This window comes from Muscardinus avellanarius (assembly GCF_963383645.1).
Source record: "Muscardinus avellanarius genome assembly, chromosome: 19".
Lineage (NCBI taxonomy): Eukaryota > Metazoa > Chordata > Mammalia > Rodentia > Gliridae > Muscardinus > Muscardinus avellanarius.
This window is the reverse complement of record NC_137805.1, coordinates 31,189,777-31,211,534: the sequence shown is the minus strand read 5'-3', so window position 1 is coordinate 31,211,534 and position 21,758 is coordinate 31,189,777. Positions and strand designations below refer to the sequence as shown.

General features: G+C 58.4%; 1 protein-coding gene across 1 annotated transcript in view; it reads right to left on the bottom strand.

Annotated features, from left to right (window-relative positions):
- Positions 1-16,808, bottom strand: part of KCNB1 (potassium voltage-gated channel subfamily B member 1) — a gene marked incomplete at both ends in the record, with an annotated part of 91,535 nt that extends 74,727 nt beyond the window's left edge. Inside the window, one exon of the mRNA XM_080716691.1 lies at positions 16,242-16,808. Coding sequence (XP_080572817.1) covers positions 16,242-16,808 — 567 coding nt within the window. The remainder of the gene's footprint in view (positions 1-16,241) is intronic.
- Positions 16,809-21,758: the final 4,950 nt, after the last annotated feature.

The window sequence follows — 21,758 nt, the reverse complement described above, 5'->3', positions numbered from 1 at the left end:
TAAAAGCAGTGACCACGGGCTAATGAGAAATTCTCAGAGGAATGCCAGGGCCCATCATGGAGGGAAAGGCATGGAGTGTGGGAAGCCAGGGCAGGGGTATCAGGCAGAGACCCAGAGAACGAGTTAGAGCTGCCCAGGAGGCCAGCGGGGCTGCAGGTGTTCTAGCCAGCGAGGACAGCACGTGCAAAGACCCTGAGGTGCGGCCCAGCCCATGTGCAGCAGGTCTGAGACAGGATATCCAGGGGGCTGCGCGGGGCGCACATGAGGATGGGTGGCGGTTCTCCAGGGCCTTGGTGGCCAGAGAAGGGTCTTGCAAGTTATCCAGGGTCATCCCTGGGGAGGCCAGGGACTCTCCAAGCCACTGCTCCTGCTCTCCCCGGCCAGAGCATGCGTTCTCACAGTGCGAACGCTGGCGGAGGTGGGCTCCCTGTGCAGTGCCGGGGAGCTCGGCCAGCTAAGACCACTGCCGGGGTCCAGCCCTAGCAGGAGTCGGGGGTCGTGTGTCATTATTTCTCTCATGACCTCGACTCTTCTGTCACCAACACATGACCCCCGACTCCTGCTAGGGCTGGACCCTGGCAGACCACTTTGGAAGGGGCAGCGAACGCTCGTGCCCACTGCATGCTAGGCACAGTCTGCGCGCTGGGGAGACAGCAGGGAGACCTGCGGGTGATCGGGTAGGATGAGAGTCGGGAACCAGAGAAACACGCTTGTCTGACACCTTGAAAACAGATGGGGGCGGGAGGGGCTGTGGCCGGGAGGGACGCCGCTGTCTGCCTCCCCTTTCCAAAAGGGACTGCCTGTTATCTACACCAGTGTTATTAGAGGGGCTTTTTGTTCATTTGTTTTGTAGTACTGGGGATGGAACCCAGGGGCATTCTACCTCCAAGCTACACGCCCTACCCAAATTTTTATTCTTTATTTTGAAACAGGGTCTCACTGAGTTGCAAAGGGCCTCACTAAGTAGCTGAAGCTGTCCGCGAACCGCGATCCTCAGGTCTCAGCCTCCCGAATGCTGGGATTACAAGTGTGCACCACCACGCCCGGCCCCAGCACTATTTTTGATTCTTTATTTGAAACAGGGCCTCACTAAGTAGCTGAAGCTGGCCGCGATCCTGTGATCCTCCTGTCTCTGCCTCCCAGGTACTAAGATTACAAGCATGCGTCATCATGCCTGGCTTAGATTCCTTCCTTCCTTCCTTCCCTCCTTTTTTGTCATTTCGAAACAGGGTCTCACTAAGTTACTGGGGGTCTGGCTAAGTTGCTGAGACTGGCCTTGAACCTGCGATCCTCCCATCTCTGCCTCCCTCGTCCTAGGATGGCAGGTGTGTGCCACCATACCCGGCTAGTGTAATTAGAGTTTTAAAACGATTTTTTTTTTAGCCTCTCCACTCCACGATCAATGACGCTCCCTGTCCGTTGGCACCGACCGTGCACTTAGGGTGACCGCACTCCACCGCCCCCACACCCCCGTGCCAGCTGCACGTCCCCCCGAGGCTGGGCAGCCGCAGCCCTGGGCACTGCGCTGATCCCTGCCAAGCCCGTTTGCTCTTCTCCCGATGAGAGAGCGGTGAGGTCATCCAGGGCTGCGGAGGGGCTGGCTGGGAAGGAGAGATGGCTCTCCAGGGCTGAGCACGGGCTCCAGGGGCTTTGCCTGTCTTCAGCAAACGTGTCTGGAGGGGAGATGAGGACATCTGACCCACAGGCGCTCCAGCCCCAGCACCAGCGTTGTGAGCCTGAATGTTCCTGCCAGAACCCTGCCCTGGGCCCCGCCACAGCGTCCTGACCTCGGAACTCGGGATTCCGGCACCGGGTGCCAGTTCTGACCCAGGACATCGGCCTCCTGACCTTGCCCGCCCGAGCTCCGGCCACACGCAACCTGGGTCCGATTACAGAGTGGAGGATTCTGTCCGAGGATGGCAGTGTCCCAGCCTTGAACCCTAGGGCCGTGACCTCGGACGGCGGCATTCCAACCCCGAACACACCGCTGGAGTTCCCGGACCCGGCCCTGGGCACCAGGACCCTGGGCACCCTCAGCTCGCGAGGGGCCGCCCGCGCAGCAGAGCTGCTGTTACTCTGCAGGAATACGACACTGGATTTTACACAGCCCCCGCCCCAAGAAATGAGCCCAAAGCTCAGACCACCACAGTGACCCAGATGTGGAAAAAGAAATTATGCAATTAATACAAAATCCCAGGGAGTTATTGTTTTATTTATTTAATTTTTTTGTGTGTGTGGTCCTGAAGATTGAACTTAGACATTCTATCTCTGAGCTACACCTCCAGCCCTATTTTATTTATTTATTTATTTATTTATTCATGGTGGTACTGGGGTTCCTGAAAACCCTTCTACCTCCAGGCTACACTCCTAGACCTATTTTTATACTTTTTTTTTATTTTGGAAACAGGGTCTCCTAAGCCAGTGAGGCTGACTTTGAACCTGCACGATACCCCCATCTCCGCCTCCCAAGCACGGGGATTACAAGCGTGCGCCACCATGCCCGACTTTATTTTATTTATTTTGCTGAACTGAAACTAGTGTCTGAACCAGGGGCATTCCACCTCTGAGCTAAACCTCCAGCCCTATATTTTATTCTATGTTTTGCAACAGGGTCTCCCTGAGTTGCAAAGGGCCTAAATAGCTGAGGCTGTCCACGAACCGCGATCCCCCCATCTCAGCCTCCCAACTGCTGGGATTACAAGTGCGCGCCCGGCTTATATCTTTTCCATTTTGAAACAGGGTCTCACTAGGTTGCTGAGTCTTGCTAAGTTGATGGCTGACACTGTCCTCCAACCTTTGATCCTCCAGTCTCAGCCTCCCAAGTATTGGGAGGACAGGGATGCGCCATTGCGCCCGCCCCGGGGGGGTTATACTCCCATTTACAGGCGAGGGTGCTGAGATTCCGCCAGGCCAATCTACTCAGTCAACACCTAGACCTCGTCCTGGCCTTTTTTCTTCCTGCTCTGCTTGGAGGTCAGACAGGGGCGGTGGAAGCCATTAGCTAGTGCATTAGGATTTCCCACGAATCTTCCTAATTGGTGTTGATATCCACCTGGGCTTGAGCTGCCTTGATTTAAGGGGTAGATCATCACTCCATAAATATGTGCCGAGGGAGGAACCCACGAGCCCCTTCCTTCCTCCCTCCCTTCCTTCCTTCCTTCTTCCTCCCTTCCTCCCTCCCTTCTTCCCTTCCTTCCTTCTTCTTTCTTTCTTTCTTTCTTTCTTTCTTTCTTTCTTTCTTTCTTTCTTTCTTTCTTTCTTTCTTTCTTTCTTGAGGTTGAATTCAGGGGCATTCTCCGTCTGAACTACACCTCCAGCCCCCAGGGTCTAAGTCTCGCTACGTTGCTAAGGCTGGCTTTAAACCTGCAATTCTCCTGCCTCAGCCTCCCAAGTACTAGGATTACAAGTGTGCGCCATTGCACCCAGCGTGTGATGAGTAATTTAAGGTCTCATAGTGACGGCGGCGGCAGCGTGGCCGGTCAGCAGTGCGCCCCACCCCGCTGTGCGGTCTGTGGAGGAGGAGCTGGCCCTTTCTCCTGCCCGCTGAGCTGGGACCTGGGTGTTCTGCCCTCGGATTGAGATTTACACCGTGGGCTCCCAGGGTTCAAGGTTCAGCCTGAATTACACCCCCAGCCTTCTTGGGACTTCTCAGCCTCCGTGATTTCTCACATTCCCATTTCTAGCTGCGTGTGGTGGCGCACGCTTGGGAGGCTGAGACAGGAGGATCGCGCAGGTTCGAAGCCAGCCTCAGCTACTTAGTGAGGCTCTCAGCAACTTAGTGAGACCCTGTTTCCAAATAATATATAAGATGGGTCTGGGAGTATAGCCCAGAAGTAAAAAGCCTCTGGGTTCTACCCCCAGTACCACTAAAAAAAAAAAAAAAAAAAAAAATTCCCATTTCTAGCCATTTAAATTCCCACCCAAAGGCCCTATTTTACACTGTGGAGCTAAAAACACTGGAGCCCCAGGGCCAGGGATGGCGGCTCAAACCATTTACTCCAGCGGCTCGGGAGGCTGAGGCAGGAGGGTCACAGGTTCGCTGCCAGCCTCGGCAAATTAGTGGGACCCTGTTTCAAAATAAAAGAAAAAAAATAGGGTCGGGAGTGTGGCTCAGAGGTAGAATGCCTCTGGGTTCCATCCCCATGACCACACACACACACAAAAACAAAAATATAAAAATGAAAAGGGCTGGGGATGTAGCTCAGGGGGAGAGCGCTTGCCCGGCGGGTATCAGTCCAGAGTTGCGTTCCCAGCACCCCAAAACAAAACAAAACAGTAAAACCTCCGAAGCTGTAGTCCCAGAAATGTTCTATTTGACCCAGCTAAGTGCTCTGAATGTTTTAAAAGTCAGGCTGTCTCGCACGGACACTTAAAGTTCCGGTGAGAGCCAGGACCCAGCCTGGAGCTTCTGAGCGGCCGCTGCCGGCCGGGCTCCCTGCGGCCCTCCCTGCTGCGCGGCCCCGCGGTGTCCAGCCGCCTCTCCTCCCGGGCCAGCCATGTCCCCGGCTCCTGCCCTGGGCCCCCGGCTGGGCTCCAGCACCTGCTTTTCCCTCTGCCGGTTCTCTGCACCCTGGGCCACTTGAGCGCCTGCGCTAAGAAGGGCGCTGGCTGGCGTTGACACTTGCTGTCACCGTCCAGTGACTCTTAGGGGTTTTTGGACGACGGGGCTGCATTTCCATTCTGCACGGCCTCCCACAATTTCCACCCTGCTAGAGGGCGTCTCAGGAATTAGGGTAGCTGGCCCCCACACACCCGCCCCAGGGCAGTCTAATCTGTCCTGAAGCCACCCTTTGGATGGGCCCATGCGGCCAGCCAGGGTCTCAACAGGACGGACTCGGGATCGGCAACCTGGGGGGAGGGGAGGGGCACAGGGCGCTCTCCTTGGATTCCATTCTTTTTTTTTTGGGGGGGGGTAATGGGGATGGAACCCAAGGGCATTCTACCTGCAAGCCACACCCCCAGCCCTATTCCATTTTTATTTTTATTTGGAATCAGGGTGTCGCAAAGTTAATGAGAGTCTCACTATTTGCCGAGGCTGTCCTCGAACCTGCGGTCCCAGCCTCCCAAGTACTGGGATGACAAGTGTGCGCCACCACGCCCGGCTCCCTGGATTCCATTTGCATCAATCCCTATGGAACACGCAGAATGTTCTACGCTGCCCCCCAAAATGAGAGGTTGTGATGGAGATGGAAGAGGCGTAGGGAACACCTCACGCCCCCGCCACCGGGAGCACCGTCACTGCACACGGAGCTGAGGTGAGATCCGGGGTGCGCGCCTGGGGAAGGTGGGGCGGGGGGGGGGAGGGGGGACAACTCCACGTGCCTGAGGCTTGCGGTCGGCCCCGCACAGCGCTGCTCTCCGCCACCAGCAGGGACGCCGGTCTCCCGGAAGCCTTAGCGCTTAGTAAAGTCGCCACGCCCATCTTCCAGCTGGGGAAACTGAGGCCCGAGGAGGCCAAGGGTCTCATACCTCAGGTGTGGCAGCATCCCAGTTATGAGCCCCGGCCTCCAGGGCCCCAAACCAGCTGTCTTCCCACTCACCCCTCGGCAGGGGGAAAGACACCTGTCTGGTGGCCGATCTCACGTCAAACCAGAGAGACTTTGCAGCCGCGTCCCAGCCGGCCGCTCGAGGCCGGGGCGGCCTCTGTGGACAGGTGATGTCCGAGCCGGATCTGGCCGATAAGGGAACGTGAGCTACGGAGCCAGACGCCCGGAGAGCTGAGTCCAAGCTCGCAGCGCCAGCATGGGTGTCCCTCCCCCACGCACCCCCGGAGCCAGGCCCGGACTCCAGAGCACGGTCGGTCGGGAAAGAGAAAGCGTCCCTGGACAGGGCGAGAAGGCGCATGTGTTTTAGGCCTTGTGGGCAGACATCTTAGAGCAGCCGCGCAGAGCAGGTAGATGAACGGGCTTGGCCGTGTTCCCACACAAGCTCATTTACAGAAACGCTGCCCTCCCGCCCCGCTTCAGAGCCCCGCAAGGGCCCGGGGCGGCCGAGGCTGTAGGGACGTCCTGTGTCACTTGGGGAGAGGACACAAGGTGAGAGGAAGATGGATGACGGGGGAGCGTGCCAGACAGCGCCAGAGAGGAGGAATGGAGAACTCCACGGAAGAGAGCTCAGAAGCCAGGTCCAGGCTCACCGTCGAGGCCCCCTCTGACCCTGCCCTGCTAGTCCCCACCAGAGCACCTTGCCAGAGCTGGGCGTGATGGCGCAGGCTCGTCATCCCAGCCTTCGGGAGGCTGAGACAGGAGGATCACGGTTCGCGGACAGCCTCAGCTACTTAGTGAGGCCCTCTGCAACTCAGTGAGACCCTGTTTCAAAGTAAAGAATAAAAAATAGAGCTGGGGGTGTAGCTCAGAGGTAGAACGCCCCTGGGTTCCATCCTCAGTACTTTAAAAACAAAACAAAACAAAAAAACACCTTGCTAGCTCAGCATTGTAGTGGATGTCTATAAACCCAGTACCTGAGAGGCTGAGACAGAAGGATCACAGGTTTGAGAACACCCTCAGCAGCCTAGCGAGACTCTGTTTCAAAACAAAAGTTTTTAAATGGGAGGGGGCTTTAACTCAGAGGTAGAAGGCCCCTGGGTTCCATCCTCTGAACCACGCACACACACACGCACATACACACACACACACACACACACACACACACACACACACACCTCCTTGCTTCCCCCCTTCACAGGGCACGTGCTATACTTTATGGGGCGATTTTTCCACTTGATTATGTATTTAATGCCTGTCTCCTCCAGGAAGTTTATAAACCCCATGGTGGCGTGGATCTTTTTTTTTTTTTTTTTTTTTTTTGGTACTGGCGATGGAACCCAGGGGCATTTTACCTCCGAGCTACGCCCCCAGCCCTATTTTTATTTTTAGTTTGGTGGTACTGGGGTTCCTGGAAGCCCTTTTATCTCCGGACTACACCCCCAGCTCTATTTTATATATTTTTATTTGGAAACAGGGTCTCTTAAGCCAGCGCAGCTGGCTTCGAACCTGCGCGATCCTCCCGTCTCCGCCTCCCAAGTGTGGGGATTACAAGCGTGCGCCACCACGCCCGGCTATTTTTTATTTTTTTAAACAGGGTCTCACTGAGTTATAAAGGGCCTCACTAAGTAGCTGAGGCTGGCCTCGAACCTGCGTGATCCTCTGATCTCAGCCTCCCAAGCGCTGGGATTGCAAGCGTGCGCCACCGTGCCCAGCTTCGACCCATTCTATTTCTGCCGACTTACATCTATTCTCTCCTCCGCTGCTGACTGTGCTTCAGTCTTTCTTACCACCCCTTTCTCATTCTCAGTCCCATCTCAGCACCCGCCATCGGCACGTGACCCGACCTGGCTACGTGATTGGTTCAGGGCTGGGCCAATGACAGTCAGCCCTGGGATTGTGGAGCTGGTTTCCAGGGACAACGAAGGAGATGTCACATACCCACGGCCATGAGGGCTGAGAGCCAATGGGTCCGCTTGGGGCGGAGGTGGCTGCAGACCAGGGAAGGGAAGCCGGCCCCTCGCACCCCTCCTTGGCCCCTGCAGGGCAATCGTGGGCTGCCTCGTTGGTACAGCGGGATCCTCGAGGACTTGGAGCCGGGGCGGGCCAAGGCCAAGGCCCCGGCTCACACGGGAAGGCCGGGGCCGGGCCGTCTGGGGAGCTGGACGGTCTATATTTAGAAGCTGTGCGGATCCAGGGCTGTTCCTGGCGGCCGTGAGCAGCGCTGTGGAACTGACACACGACCACGTTCTCACAAAGGCAGCGCCTGCTGCATGCAGGGCCACAGCAGAGCCCCCGGCAGGGGCGCGTCTCACTGTCGAGAAGGGAGGAGCATGGAGGGTGGGGGACACCCACGTGTCTAATTTAATTGTCTCCTCTCTGCCACTGAGGACAGAAGGCCACTTCCCCCTGCCCAGGGAGCGTGGGAACAAATAGACAGGTAGAGTCTAAGAAGGGGTGGCGTGCCCGGAGACCCTTGCTTTGTAGGGGAGATTCTTCTCATTAGTCACCCCAAGACCAGGCGCACTTGCGGCTCCTTGATTCATTCAACAAACCCTGGCTACCATTTAGCACCAGTAATGATTGTTACACGTGCAGACCTGTGTACTCCCTGAAGGCTTCCTAGAGAATCGGCTACTCTGGCTGCTGCAAACCTCCCCAAATTATGGGTCAGGAAATCAAAGCCCAGGGAAACTACGTCATCCCCCAAAGAGCACACAGCTTAAAAGCGGCGGCACTGGGATTTGAACCCAGGCAGTAAGGCTGCAAAGCCTACGCTCGAAGCCTTCCTGCCTCTCTGTGGGCCGGGCCGGGCATCCGCAGAGCAGCCCACAAGCCAATCTTCACCGTGGTTTGTTCCAAGGAGGTACGGGCTTCCAGAGCACAGGGGCAAGCGGCCGACGCTGTCTGAAGAGGGCTGTGGGTGGCGGAGGGAGGGACAAGAAGGTGCCGTGAACCGGGCATGCAGCTGCACACCTGCGATCCCCATACCTGGGAGGCTGAGACAGGAGGATCGCAGGTTCGCAGCCAGGCTCAGCAACTTAGCGAGACTCTCGGCAACCTAGCAAGATCTTTCTAAATGAAGGTCCTTGAGTTCAATCCCCAGTGCCACAAAAAGAGGGGGGGAGGAATTTTGCAATTTTGCTGTGCCGGGTGAAGGCAATTTGGCAGGCGCAGGCAGGGAGCAGCCAGCACTGGGGTAATGCTTTATCAGGACTGGTCCCTGGCTGCTGCCGCCCTGAGGAGGTGGCACTGGAGGAGGCCTGAGCGGTCCCGTCAGCAGGAAAGCTGGACCAGGCAGGAGGAACAACAGTGCAAGGGCCTGGGGCAGGAAGGCGCCCGGTGTGTCTGAGCATTGCAAGGAGGCCAGCGCAGGAGGACAAAGGAGGACTCAGCGATGGAGGGGGAGCTGAGAGGGCAGGCGGTGGCGGGGCGAGGGCGAGGGCGATGCCAGATCGCAGGCCCTGTAGGTGCCCGCGAGCACTGGGCTTTCCCACGGAGTGAAGAAAGCCCCAGGGGGTTCTGAGCAGGGGCTGAGTTGCTGGACGGAGGGCAGACCGGGGGTGGGAGGAGGCCAGGCTGGTGACGGTCCAGCATCCCGCCAACGACGACAATGGCGGCCGGCCCCGATGGCTGCTGCCTGCCTTCCCAGCACCATGAGCCTAGTTCCACACACTGGCACCTTCGGTCCTCACCACCCATGGCCGTCCTCCACGTCCGGGCTTCATGGTGTCACCCAGGGAGACACCTGGTATTGGGAAAAGGGGTGTCCACGTGCCAAGATTACAACCAACCCTTCCCTCACACCACGTGCAAAAGCTTAAACAGAAAACCTAAACCAGTAAAACTAAATATGAGCTGGGCACGGTGGTGCGCGCCTGTCACCCCAGTATTTTCTAGGCTAAAACAGAAGGGTGGCAGGTTCGAGGACAGCCTCGGCAGTGTAGTGAGATTCTCAGCAACCCAGTGAGACCCTGTTTTGAAACAAAAAAAACCCAAAATCAGGCTGGGGGTATAGTGTGACAAGTAGAACACCCCTGGGTTCAACCCCCAGGACCACCAAAGAGTAAAAATAAAACCAGCCGGGCGTGGTGGCGCATGCTTGTAATTCCTGCACTTGGGAGGCGGAGACAGGAGGATCGCACTGGTTTGAAGCCAGCCGCCCTGGCGTAAGAGACCCTGTCTCCAAATAAAATATAAAATAGGTCTGGGAGTGCAGCCCAGAGGTAGAAGGGTTTCCAGGAACCCCAGTTCCACCAATAAATAAATAAATAGATAAATAAATAAATAAAACCAAACATAATACCTAAAACTGTAAAAGAAAATCTAGGGGAGAGGTTGAAAGCATTGGCTTTGGACAGGATTTCTTGGTGATGACACCGGAGGCACGGGAGACACACAAAGAAAGAAATCAGACTTTATGAAAATTAATCACTCGTGCACAGCCTGGGTTCCATCCCCAACCTGGGGGGGGGGGATTCAAAAACTTCCATGCGCTCCAGGCTACTCCTGGCAGGGAGTGAGCTTCCTGACTCCAGAGGCCAGAAAAAGCCCTTAGGTTTGCAACAAACACGTCATTTTATGGAAATAATCTTTTTATTTTTAAAGAAGCTTATTTATCTTGCAGGATTGTGAGATGAATTGAATGAAATGAAAATTTAAAAACTAAAAAAAAAAAAAAACAGTTATGGAGGTTTTTTTCCTATGCCAGGCCGACACAAAGGCCTTCACGTGTGCTTACGCGTTTACTCTGGCGGGGGGTCAAGGCTGCGGCTCGGCTCTGGCCCCTGCGCTGCCGCTGCCGCCGCCTCCGGGGGAGCCAGGCACGGGCACGGGCACTGCGTAGTTCACCCCCAATCACGTGGTTAATGAGCAGAGGAGAGGGGCCCTGAACCCAGGTGACCCGGCTCGAAAACTGGGCAGCCGTGCGTGTGTGGCGCCATCGACGCCAAGCGCAGAGCGCTGTGTACGCAGCTGGCGCCTAATACATGCTCATTCTCTTCAAGTTAATTATGCTCCAGCCCAATTACGTATCTGGCCGGTGCTTTTCCTTCCTCAGCGGTTTCTCAATCTCCAGTCGACTGAAGCTTTTCAAACCCCCGGGTGACCAGTTGCTGGGACAGGATCCTGGTCCAGGGTCCTGGAGGGACGGGAAGCCCCTGAGCCCCGACAGGGCCGCCGGGGCGGGCGGGAAGGCCGGGGGCTGCTCCGCGATTCTTTACTGACTTGCATGTGGCGCAGGGGAGTCGGGAAGCATCGGGGCCTCTGGGCTTTCCTTTATCAAAAGGGGGTACTGGGTTTACCAACGCCTGCCTTCTGTGGCTGAAACATGGGATCCCTGGGACCGCCCCGGGGCCGGCTTTATTATCCGTCTCATTTACAAGTGGGAATCGGAGCTGTGGAGTGATTGTGGAGGAAATCCAGAGCCAGGGCTGGGTGACCTGGGGTTCTGAGGCCCTGGCACCTGTCCCCCTTGGGTAGAAATGGGCCCAGGGCCAGCAGGAGCCTGGACCGGACAGCTCAGAGGACTGAGGGGGCCCTGGGGCCCAAGATGGTTCCTTGCCGCCTGCCTGCCTTCCAATGGGGCTTAAACCCAGGGGCATTCCGCCTCTGAGCTAAACCCCTAGCTCCCCCCTTTATTTATGTTTTATTTATTTATTGCAGTGCTGGGATGGAACCCAGGAACATTCTACCTCCAAGCTACACCAGCCTTCTTTTTTATTCTTGATTTTGAAACAGGGTCTTACTAAATTGCACAGGGCCTCACTACGTGGCTGAGGCTGTCCGCGAACTGCGATCCTCCTGTCTCAGCCTCCCGAACGCTGGGATGACAGGCGTGCGCCACCGCGCCCGGCTTCCCCTCTCTTTCATTTTTAGATTTAACCTGCTTTTCCTGCTGCACTGTGGTCTCACCTAATAATGAAGTTCAGACTGATAGGGTGCCCCGCACACACACTGCACTTGGTGAAGAATTGTGTGTGTGTGTGTGTGTGTGTGTGTGTGTGTGTGCGCGTGTGTTTGAAACAAGGTTTTGCTGGGTTGCTGGGAGTCTTGCTAGGTTGCTGAGGCTGTCCTCAAACCTGTGATCCTCCTGCCTCAGCCTCCCAAGTACTGGGGGTGACAGGTGTGTACCACCATCCCCAGCCCAGAGCCAGGCCTCACCAAATCCACGGTGGGCAGCATACTGGGCACCATCCGTCACGAAACGCAACTCCCGCTTTTTTAAAAAAGAAAGATAGTTAATACTTGCAAAATCATCCAGGTCTGAAACCCCACGGACTAGTCAGCAGAGCCCGGTGGTGGCTGCAGCAGCTCTCGCAGCCCTCTCCCTTCAGGCTTGGGATCCGCCCAGTTTCCAGGATTTGGAAACACAGGAGCTGGAGAAGCAGATGAGCTTGGGCAAAACTTGGCTCTGTGCTTTCGGGCCCTTGACCAACACTGGCTGACCATTTAGCCGTGTGAGCGCAGGCAAGGGCCTTCGCCCTCGGAGCCTCCGTTCCCTCTTCTGTAAAAGAGTCTCAACAACACCCGTCAAACCCACCCCATCCCTCCTCTGAAGACGCCCCACACTGGCTTTCCCAGTTCCCCCACAGCTCAAGCATGAGCCTGTAACCTGATCCTGGCCGGTGGGATTGTCCCAAGCACCTGCTAGGATGCTCCTGGCAAGGTTTTCAAAACAAAAACAAACACCAAAAAAAGCACAGAAGAAAGCGTCCGATTCACGGGCTGGACACTGCACTGTCTACATTTGAGGGCTAGAACTGTGCAGCCATCTTGTGAGATGAGGCATCAGATGTGAGGACCAAGATACTTGCAAGGGCTAGAGTAGCCGAGACACAGAGAACCCAGAATCCCGATGATAGCACCACGCTATTAACTCTTCCCAAGCCAGCCCCCTGCAACTTCACAACAGGTGAGAAGGTGGTCTCTCTCCTTACTGCCGCTGCCCTGACTTTTCTATTACTTACAGCCCAAAGCAGTCCTGATGGGCACGCTATTTAATTAGACTGTTGGAAGGGTTTCAGTGAGCCGGCATCTGTAAGTGCCGCTCATCAGCGCCTGGCACCGTAAGCAGCAGCTACTCTGGAAAGTAGAAAGTGAGCCCTGGGCTCAACCTCGGAGACCATTCCAGGGAAGCCAGACACTCGTGGTCTGGCAAATTAGCCCCCTCCCGCCTCCTCCTAAGCCTGCAGAAACGCAGCGGCGGCCCCACACTGCCGCCCCGACACCCCGGTGGACTGACCCCATCTTCCCCATGAGAACCAATCACTCTGCCTTGGCCAAATGGATTTTGATTTTCGCTCCCCTGATGAAGAAGCCCGGGACCCGGGCTTTGGATCGTCTCTGAGCTGCTAGCATTTCCCATCAATTATTAACAGCCCGGCTCGGCCTCCCCGGTTCTGTAAGCAGCAGGGGGGAGGGCTTGCGGCCCACCCAGCCTAGAACATTCCTTGTTCAAGATGACACCCACCAGCCGAGCGTGGTGGCGCACGCTTGTCATCCCAGCATTCGGGAGGCTGAGACGGGAGGATCGCGGTTCCCGGATAGCCTCGGCTACTTAATGAGGCCCTCTGCAACTCAGTGAGACCCTGTTTCAAATAAAGAATAAAAACTAGGGCTGGGGGTGCAGCTTGGAGGTAGAAGGCCCCTGGGTTCCATTCCCAGTACTGGAAAAAAAAAAAAATGACACCAAGCCGGGCTTGGTGGCGCACATTTGTAATCCCCGTGCTTGGGAGGCTGAGACAGGAGGATCGCGCAGGTTTGAAGCCAGCCTCAGCTACTTGGTGAGACCCTGTTTCCAAGTAAAATATAAAATAGGTCTGGGAGTACAGCCCGGAGGTAGAAAGCCTCTGGATTCCACCCCCAGTACCACCAAAAAGAAAAAAAAAAAAAAAAAGGCTGTGCGGGCGCGGAGCTAGCCTCAGATAAATGTCACTTCGCTCCGGCCGGCAAGGTGGGCCTTTTGTCTCCTTCTTCCAGGCTGGGGCTGGACAGGTGAAGAGCCTGCCTGAGGCTGCAGAGAGACAGGAGCGGAGCAGAGCCTGGAGCCCCGGCCACGGCCGTGAGCCCTGGCCCCAGAGGTGACCCTCCGTCGGGGCCTCCCCGTCTGCGGCCTCGAAGCAGGCCCACAGCCGGGCATCCCCGCCAGGGAAGGACGGGGCGGCCGAGTGCAGAAGCTCAAAGCAGGAGGAGGCCCCGGGAGCCAGGTCGCAACGGCAGCAAGGGAGCAGGGATGGTCCCGCGGCCGGGCGCGGTGACTGATCGCTGGCTGGCTTGCTTCCTTCCTTCCTTCCTTCCTTCATTCATTCATTCACTTGGAGCTCCTCCATACCAGGCACCTCAGTGTGCGGGGAATGGAGCACAGGAAACCCTTCGGGGCACTCATGCAAGACGCTAATGGGACTGTGAGCAGCACATGTGTCAAAGAAGGCCTCTCTGCCTTGGAAACGTGGGGCAGGCACCTGCTCCCATGAGAAGGAAGACCAGGAAGAGCTCCGCAGACAGCAGCATCAGCAAACGCAAAGGCCCTGTGGTAGGCAGGCAAGTCCTGGCCTGTCTGGAAGCCACAAAGAGGCCAGTGGGGCCAGAACTGAGAGGGCCTGGAGAGAACGGGAGGCAGGAGCTCAGAGAGGTCCTGAGGCCATATTCTACAGGGCCCTGGGTGCCATGACAGAGTCTGGGTTTTATTCTGAGCATGATGGGAAAACTCAGGAGGATTTTAAGTAGGTGACTAGTGTGATCCCATGTACAGTTTAAAGAGCTCGCTCTGGCTGCCGTGTGGGGAATAGATTGCAGGGAGAGATGCAGGAGCTGGAGGCCGGCGAGGAGGCTGTGGCCCTCATTCATGCCACAAAGAACAGGGCATCCAAGATCACACGGGGGTTGGAATTTTCCCTGCAGCGTGACCTGAGGCAAGTTACGTCACCTCTCGGAACCTCGCTCCCCCTTAGGTATCTGCTCGGTGGCAGTCAGGATTACTACTACACGGACAGGCAAAGCGCCTGCATCCCCATTTCAGCGCTGGCTGCAGGAAATCCTAGGCGGCCCATCTGCCAGGATGTGCAGGGACAGCCCAGCCTGGGGTCACGGAGAGGTCAGGAAGCCCGTCCCCATGAGCGGATTAACGCGGGAGAGGAGAGGCTGTTTATTCCCACAGAACGCCTCTTGCAAGCCGGAGAGCCTGTGCCTGGCTGCCAGATGCCAACCCAAACACAGCCCCGAGCCTGCGCCCGCCCGGGGAGGGCAGCCCCCTCGCTGCCCCTTGATCGCGCATCTCAGGGCCCCAGCGGGGAGGAGGGAGAGAGGCGTGTGGGCCCAAGTGAGATGCGGAGCAGGGGAACCTGTGTCAGGCTTGAAAATAACAAAACAAGCCTGCTGATCCTAAGCCGGTTAAGGGCGGGCGCCCCTGTCTTAAGAGGGAGGCTTTTTGGGCACGAAACCCAGGAGCAGGATTATGGGCAGAGGCAGCCACAGCCTCCGAGGAGGAGGAGGAGGTCCGGGAGCCTCCATGCCCGCCCTTTGTAGGACCCACAGCAGGAGGGACGGCGTTCGGGTCCCACCCTCCCTCCTCCGGCACCCTCTCCTCCATCAGTTCCCAGGGGCTTCTCCTCAGGCAGCCAAATCCGGGGAAGGGGCCCCATGGAGTCCCCTCTGGACCAGGCTACCGAGCTGCTGAGGGCCCACAGCGAGAGGCCAGGCTGGACCGGGGCCCGCCCAGGCTGGCCAGCCCCAGCCGGGCATGCGTCTCCTCCTCCCCACTCCCTCTTGGCGTGAGTCTATCCTCCTGCCGCCTTCCCAGGCCTTGCTGTGAGTGAACTGCCTTCTCCCTGCCTTTCCCAACCTATCTTGCTGGGTTTCGACGTCAGCATCCCCCTCTCTGTCCTGGGCTCCCCGGGCCCGCAGGCCCTCGCTTACAGCCCTGAACACACTGTCGTCGTTTACTCCCGACGCTGGCCACGCAGAGACTGGCCTCGGCCCCCCACGCACCCCGACTCCCAGCCCGACTCACAAGAGCGGAGCCACAGCCCCTGCCGGCCCTGGCCCTCGCCCGACCTTCCGGCCCGGTGACCGCTTCCTCCCCCAGCAGCCCCTGCCTGCCAGCAAACTCTCTCAAGACCTCTGTTCCTTTATGACGCTTGGTATCACCTCGTTTTTCCTCTCTCATTTCAAAATTCCAATCGCCAAAGCACCTTTAGAAGCTGCACCGAACCACTCCGGGAAGAAGCTCACCAAAACAGATAAACAAGCCAGCCAGGTGGCTCCTGCCGGAGCCCCCAGCCGGCTGCGGGCATGGCGCCGGTCCACGCCACGGCTCAGCGTCTCTGCCTCAATTCTTATATGTCAAACGCACCCGACAGACTCTGCAAGCACGATGCAGGCTGCTTTTATGCCCTTCTCGGGGGCAAAAAGGAGTTATAAACGCAGGGATGGGTATTAAAATAGCAGGGCCACCCACCCACTCCCTCCGGCCCGGCTGGGACTGCCCAGGCAACCAGGCTCAACTCTGCCCCAGGCGGGGAAAGCTCTTTCCTGGCGTGTGCTCTCCTGTTTTCTGGGCCCATCCTCTGGCCGGGGCTTGTTATAAATCCCTGTACATCATTTCCTCCAGCAAAGTATCGAATGGTCCGAGGAGGGCACGGAACAGGCCCAGGGGTCTCCGAGGCTGGTCCTCACCTCGGAGGGGCCCAGCCAGAGCCCGCCTTTGGGGGATGAAGCCAGGGCCCCCGCCGCGGCCGGCGGAGGCCCGGAGCCACTCACCTTGGCGGCCACCGAGGAGTTGGGCTTCTCCAGCAGGTCCCAGAGCTTCTTGCGCTTCTCGGCGCAGCACGTGTTGTCGAACTCCTCGCCCTCGCGCTCGCGCAGCGTCTCGGCCTCGCGCTTGAGCTCCTCGTTCATCTGCTCCTTCTTCTGGTGGTAGCGCGCCTGGCAGCAGGACTCCAGGTAGATCTCGTCGATGCCCCAGTAGTCCAGCTCCTGGCTGAAGCTGAGCGCGCACATCTCCTCCATCATGTGCAGCCGCCCGGTGCGGTAGAAGTTCAGGATGGACGTGAAGGCGCCCGGGTGGCGGTCGAAGAAGTACTCGTTGTCGTCCAGGCTGTAGTCGTCGCACACCTCGAGCAGCGAGTCGTGCGTGTTGCAGTCGCGGAGCCGGCCGAGCCGCGTGCGCGGCAGGCGGTCCAGCGTGCGCCACAGCACCTCGTGCGCCAGCCCGCCGACGTTGAGCCGCACGCGGCGCGAGCACGCCTTGCTGCGCACGATCTCCATGGGCTCGGGCGGCAGCGAGCTGGTGGAGCGCGAGCCGTGCTTCGCCATGCCCGCCGGCATCGCGGCGCGGCCGCCCCCGCCCCCCTGCGCCCCGGGCCGCGGTCGCGGGGGAGGGGGCGCGGCGGGGGTCGGCGCGGCGCGGGCGTCAGGGCCGGCGGCGTCTCACCTCCATCCCGACGGCTGCGGGCAGAGAGCAGAGCGGGCGGTCAGCGGTCAGCGGGCGGCGGCCGGCCTCCCCTCCCGGCCGCGGCCTTGACCTTCCCGGCCTAAGCGGCTCAAGGGGGCGGGCCGCGCCGCTGTCCCTCCCGCCGGTGCTGAAGCCGGCCCCTCCCGGCGGAGGGGGGCGGGAGGCGCCAGGCCCGGGGGGCCGGACCCCGAGCCCCTCCCGCGGCCGCCCAGATCCCCGCCGCCCGGGCGCTGTCCGCCCCGTCGGTGCTGAAAGCCCCGCGGCCCCGGGCGGGCCCCGAACCCGCCTCGCGAGGGAGGGCGCGGCGCGCGAAACTTTCTTCCTTCCTTTTTAGAAGGTGACTCGTCCCCCCACCCTCCGCTCGAGGGGATCGGGAGGGGGCCGCGGGGGGGGGGCGGCGGCGAGCTCGCGTTTCCCAAGTCTTCAGCGCTCTGGGGGGAGATGCCGGGGGCTTCCCGGCGCCCACCTGTCCGAGGTCACCATGGACAGCGTGTCCGGCTCGGCCCCTCCGACCTGGGGCCTCCCCGCTGCCGGGGACGCCGGGGGGCGCTGGGCCGAGACGCCGGCGCCCGCCCCCCGCCCCCCGCCCGGTGCGCCCCGGCCCTGGGCAGGGGGGCGCGGATCCGCCTGCTCCGCCCCCCGCCGCTCCTCCTCCCGTCCCCTCCCCCTCCTCCCGCTCCTCCCGCTCCTCCTCCGGCTCCTGCGATGGCTTTTTATAACTCCGGGTTCTGCGCCTTTCCCCGGGCTCGGAAGGCGCGGGGCGGGGGAGTGGGAGGCGGGGAGCCGAGCCGGGTTTTCGGCCTGTCCTTCCGCGCTCGCTGCCGGGCTCGGGGCCGCGGCGTGCGCCCCCGCCCGGACCCCCGCCCGGCCCGGCCCAGCCCGCCCCCCGCACTCACTCACCCCCGGGGCGGCGGCGGCCCGGGGCCCGCGCATCGCCCCCGGCGCCCCGCCCTGGCAGCTCGCGCAGCCGGGCCTGGGGCGCGGGCCGGGCCGGGGCCGCCACCTCCTCCTCCTCTCCTCCTCCTCCTCCTCTCCTCCTCCTCCTCTCCTCCTCCTCCTCCTCCTCCTCCCCGCCGCCGCGGCGCCGCCCGCAGATCAACAAGTCGGGCCGCGCTGGCCGGCGCTCGCGCTCGCCGCGGTCTGCCCCGCACTCGGGAGCGGGGGACGGCCGCGAGGCGGGACGGCGCCCCCTGCGGGCGGGACGGCGCGCGGCTTAACTCCTCCCTGCCCGGCGCCGGCGGCGGGGGTGGGGTCGGGCCCGCGGCGCCCGGGGGTGTCCGGCCCCCGCCCGGCCCGAGCTGCCCCGCCCCCGCCGCCGGCGTCCATCCAGACCCCCAGCCCAGCTCTGCACCGGACCCGGGGTGCCGGTGGGGGACGGGGCCGCGGACACGCCGGCCAGTAAACACGGAGTGCGGCGCTGGCCGAGACCTGCTGCGAAGCGGCGGCCGTGAGCTGGGTGTGTCCCCGGCGCCCCGGCCTGCGGCCACCGAGGCTGGACAGCTGCTTCTGAGCCGCCCGGCCGGGCAGAGCTGGCCTGGAGGACGGCGAGAAGGTGCTGGAGGGTTTGCCTGCAGAGGGGCGGGGCTCTGGGCCCCGGCCGGGCCGGGCCCGGGTTTGCGTCCATTCCTTCTAGCTGCGTGTTTGCTGCGTGCTGAGTGGACTCCGGGGATACCGCGTGGAGGAGAAAATCAGAACGAGGCAGTCCCCAGGGTAAGGCCCTTCCCCTCTCCGGCCCCTTTCTTCCTTTCTAAAATTAAGAGATTCAGTCCTCCTGTGGTTCCAGGACTTGAGAGGCAGAGACAGGTGGGTCACAGGTTGGAGACTAGCTTGGGTAATTTAGCGTGACTCTCAGTGACCTAGGGAGACCCTGGGGACGGAGCCCAGGGGCGTTCTACCTCCGAGCTACACCCCTAGCCTTCTTTTTTGTCCTTTACTTTGAAACAGGGTCTCACTGAGCTGCAAAGGGCCTCACTAAGTAGCTGAAGCTGTCGGCGAACTGCGATCCTTCGGTCTCAGCCTCCCGAATGCTGGGATGACTAGCGTGCGCCCCCACGCCGGCTCAAGGCAAGGGCTTTGAGGGCAAGGACTGGCTCTCACACGAGTGAGGTAGACGGGAGCCACGGAAGGGTTAATGAAGAGCGTTCGGATGGACGGGGTGGCTCTGGTACAGCTGGAGGACCCGGTGGGAATGGGGAGCCGGGCGAGGAGACAGCCGGCTGTCCAGGGAGAGCTGATGGTGGCTTGTTTGGGTGTGAAGTGGAGCCTGGAGCAGGTACACTGGCTGGTGAGAAACTGTTGGGCCCCGCTCACTGGATCCCTAGCGGCAGAGGTGCCGACCCCTCCACTAAGCCAGCCTGCGGAAGGCGAACTCGGCCCAGAGGTCTGGCCATTTCCACCGGAGGCTGCAGAATCCAATAAAGCCTTCCTGACGACGGGGGAATGACGCGCTAATGCTGAGAATTTCCGGGCATTACTACCAAGTTCGACCATCCAGAGGCATCTATAATGACAGGCAGACGTTCCCGCATTCCCCTCTCCAAGGAGAGGCCAAGGAATGGGGATGAAAGTGTGCTGGGCCCCTAGGACAAAGCGCCCCCGAGGCCCCAGCACGTGAGGTCACGTCCAGAGGAGGAGGCCGCAGCTCAGAGGCCGCAGCTTGACCACATCTTGCTGGAAAGTGTCTGGCACGACTAGAAGAGAAACGTCTCTAATTCCAAAATCAATGGGCCCCGCAGACACCGGGGCGGGACCTGCGGAGTCCTTATCAGTCAATTCATTCACGGATTCTTGGAATCATTCCAAATGGCCCCCGATACCTACTACGTTCCTGGCATGGGTGGCATGCTGGGAACTGAGGGCACATACAGATCCTGTCCTCCTGAGGCCAAGACCAGGAAGGAACCTTGGCACTCTTCCATTTTTTTTTTTTTTTTTTTTTTTTTTTTTTTTTGCAGGTCTGGGGATGGAACCCAGGGGCATCCTACCTCCGAGATATACCCCCCAGCCCAATTTTTTTGTTTTTTAATTTCTTCTTTTTTTTTTTTTTTTTTTTTTTTTTTTTTTTTTTTTTTTTGCAGGTCTGGGATGGAACCCAGGGGCATTTGACCTCTGAGCTACACCACCAGCCCTATTTTTTATTTTTTTTTCTTCTTTTCTTTTCTTTCTTTCTTTCTTTCTTTCTTTCTTTCTTTCTTTATTTATTTTAGTGGTACTGGGGGCAGAACCCAGAGGCTTTCTACTCCGGGCTATTCTCCCAGACCTTTTTATATTTTATTTGGAAACAGGGTCTCACTAAGTTGCTGAGAGCCTCACTAAGTAGCTGAGGCTGGCTTCGAACCTGTGCGATCCTCCTGTCTCAGCCTCCCGAGCGCGGGGATTACAAGCGTGCGCTACCACGCCCGGCTATTCTTTATTTTGAAACAGGGTCTCACTGAGTTGTGGAGGGCCTCACTTTATTCTTTATTTTGAAGCCTGGTCCCACTGAGTTGCAGAGGGCCTCACTAAGTAGCTGAGTACTGAGATTACAAGCGTGCACCACCACGCCTGGCTTTTGAGCAATGGCTTTTTAGAAGTATTCCCAAGCTAAGCTGGGTGGCACATGCCTGGAATAATCATAGTATTTGGGAGGCCGAGACAGGAGGATCGCAGGTTTGAAGACAGCCTCAGCAACTTATGAGGCCCTCCTCCACAACTTAGTGAGACTCTGTTTCAAAATAAAAATATAAAATAGGGTTGGGGTATAGCTCGGAGGTAGAACACCCCTAGACACACCACACCACACACACACACACACACACACACACACACACACACACACACACACATACACCACACACACACACACACACACACACCCCACACACACTATTTCCTATAGGTTTGAGATGGCTGTGTCATAGGACATATAGTATATATAACCAAGTATATCCAGGTCTCCTCCCTCAGATGTCTGCTCCTGCTCTAAATTGCTCAGGAGTTCTTCAGACCCATGCTCAGACAACACTAGACATGCCCACATATCTAAATCTTAGCAGTCAAGCCGGGCATGATGGCACACGCCTGTAATCCCAGCACTTGGGAGGCTGAGACAGGAGGATCGCAGGTTCGAGGACAGCCTCAGCAAGTCGTGAGACTCTCATCAACTTAGCAAGACACTAAAAAATAAGAAATAAATAAGAAATAAAAAATAAAATAAATAAATAAATAAAATCTGGCTTGGGGTATAGCTTGAAAGTAGAATGCCTCTGGGTTCAATCCCTAGTACCAGAAAATAAATAAATAACTAGTCTGTCAGGTGCAAAGTAACATCTCGGGTTGCTAATGAGTCGGAGTGTCTCACAGGCTGGTGCACAGGTCCCTGAGTCACCAGTGGACAACACCGCCCAGGTCCCTTCTGCGGGTTTTACTTCTGAGTCGTGTTTTGGAAGGTTTGCGGGACTCCTTTGCATACACTGGATTTTCATTCCCTCGTTGACTTTAGACATTGCAAATATCTTCTTCCAACCCGGCACTCTTCCGTTAACTTTGCCAACGATGTCCTTCACTAAAGGAAAAGTTTTTCTTTTAATATGACCACACAAATCCCCCCGGGTAGGGAACCCCGCGTGAGGAGGGAGGCGGTGGCGATTCTCAGAGGCTCTGGGACTTCACATTTCCAAGAGGGTGTTGCTCAGGACAGCCCCTCCTTGCTGTGGCCTTGCTCAGACACAGCTCCAGCAGCTCCAGGGGGTTTTCCACCAGTACACCCCGGGCTTCCGGCCCGCTCCTCTGCTGTCATGACCAGTGATAATCACAATTATAATCATGAACAGAAGCGTGGCTCA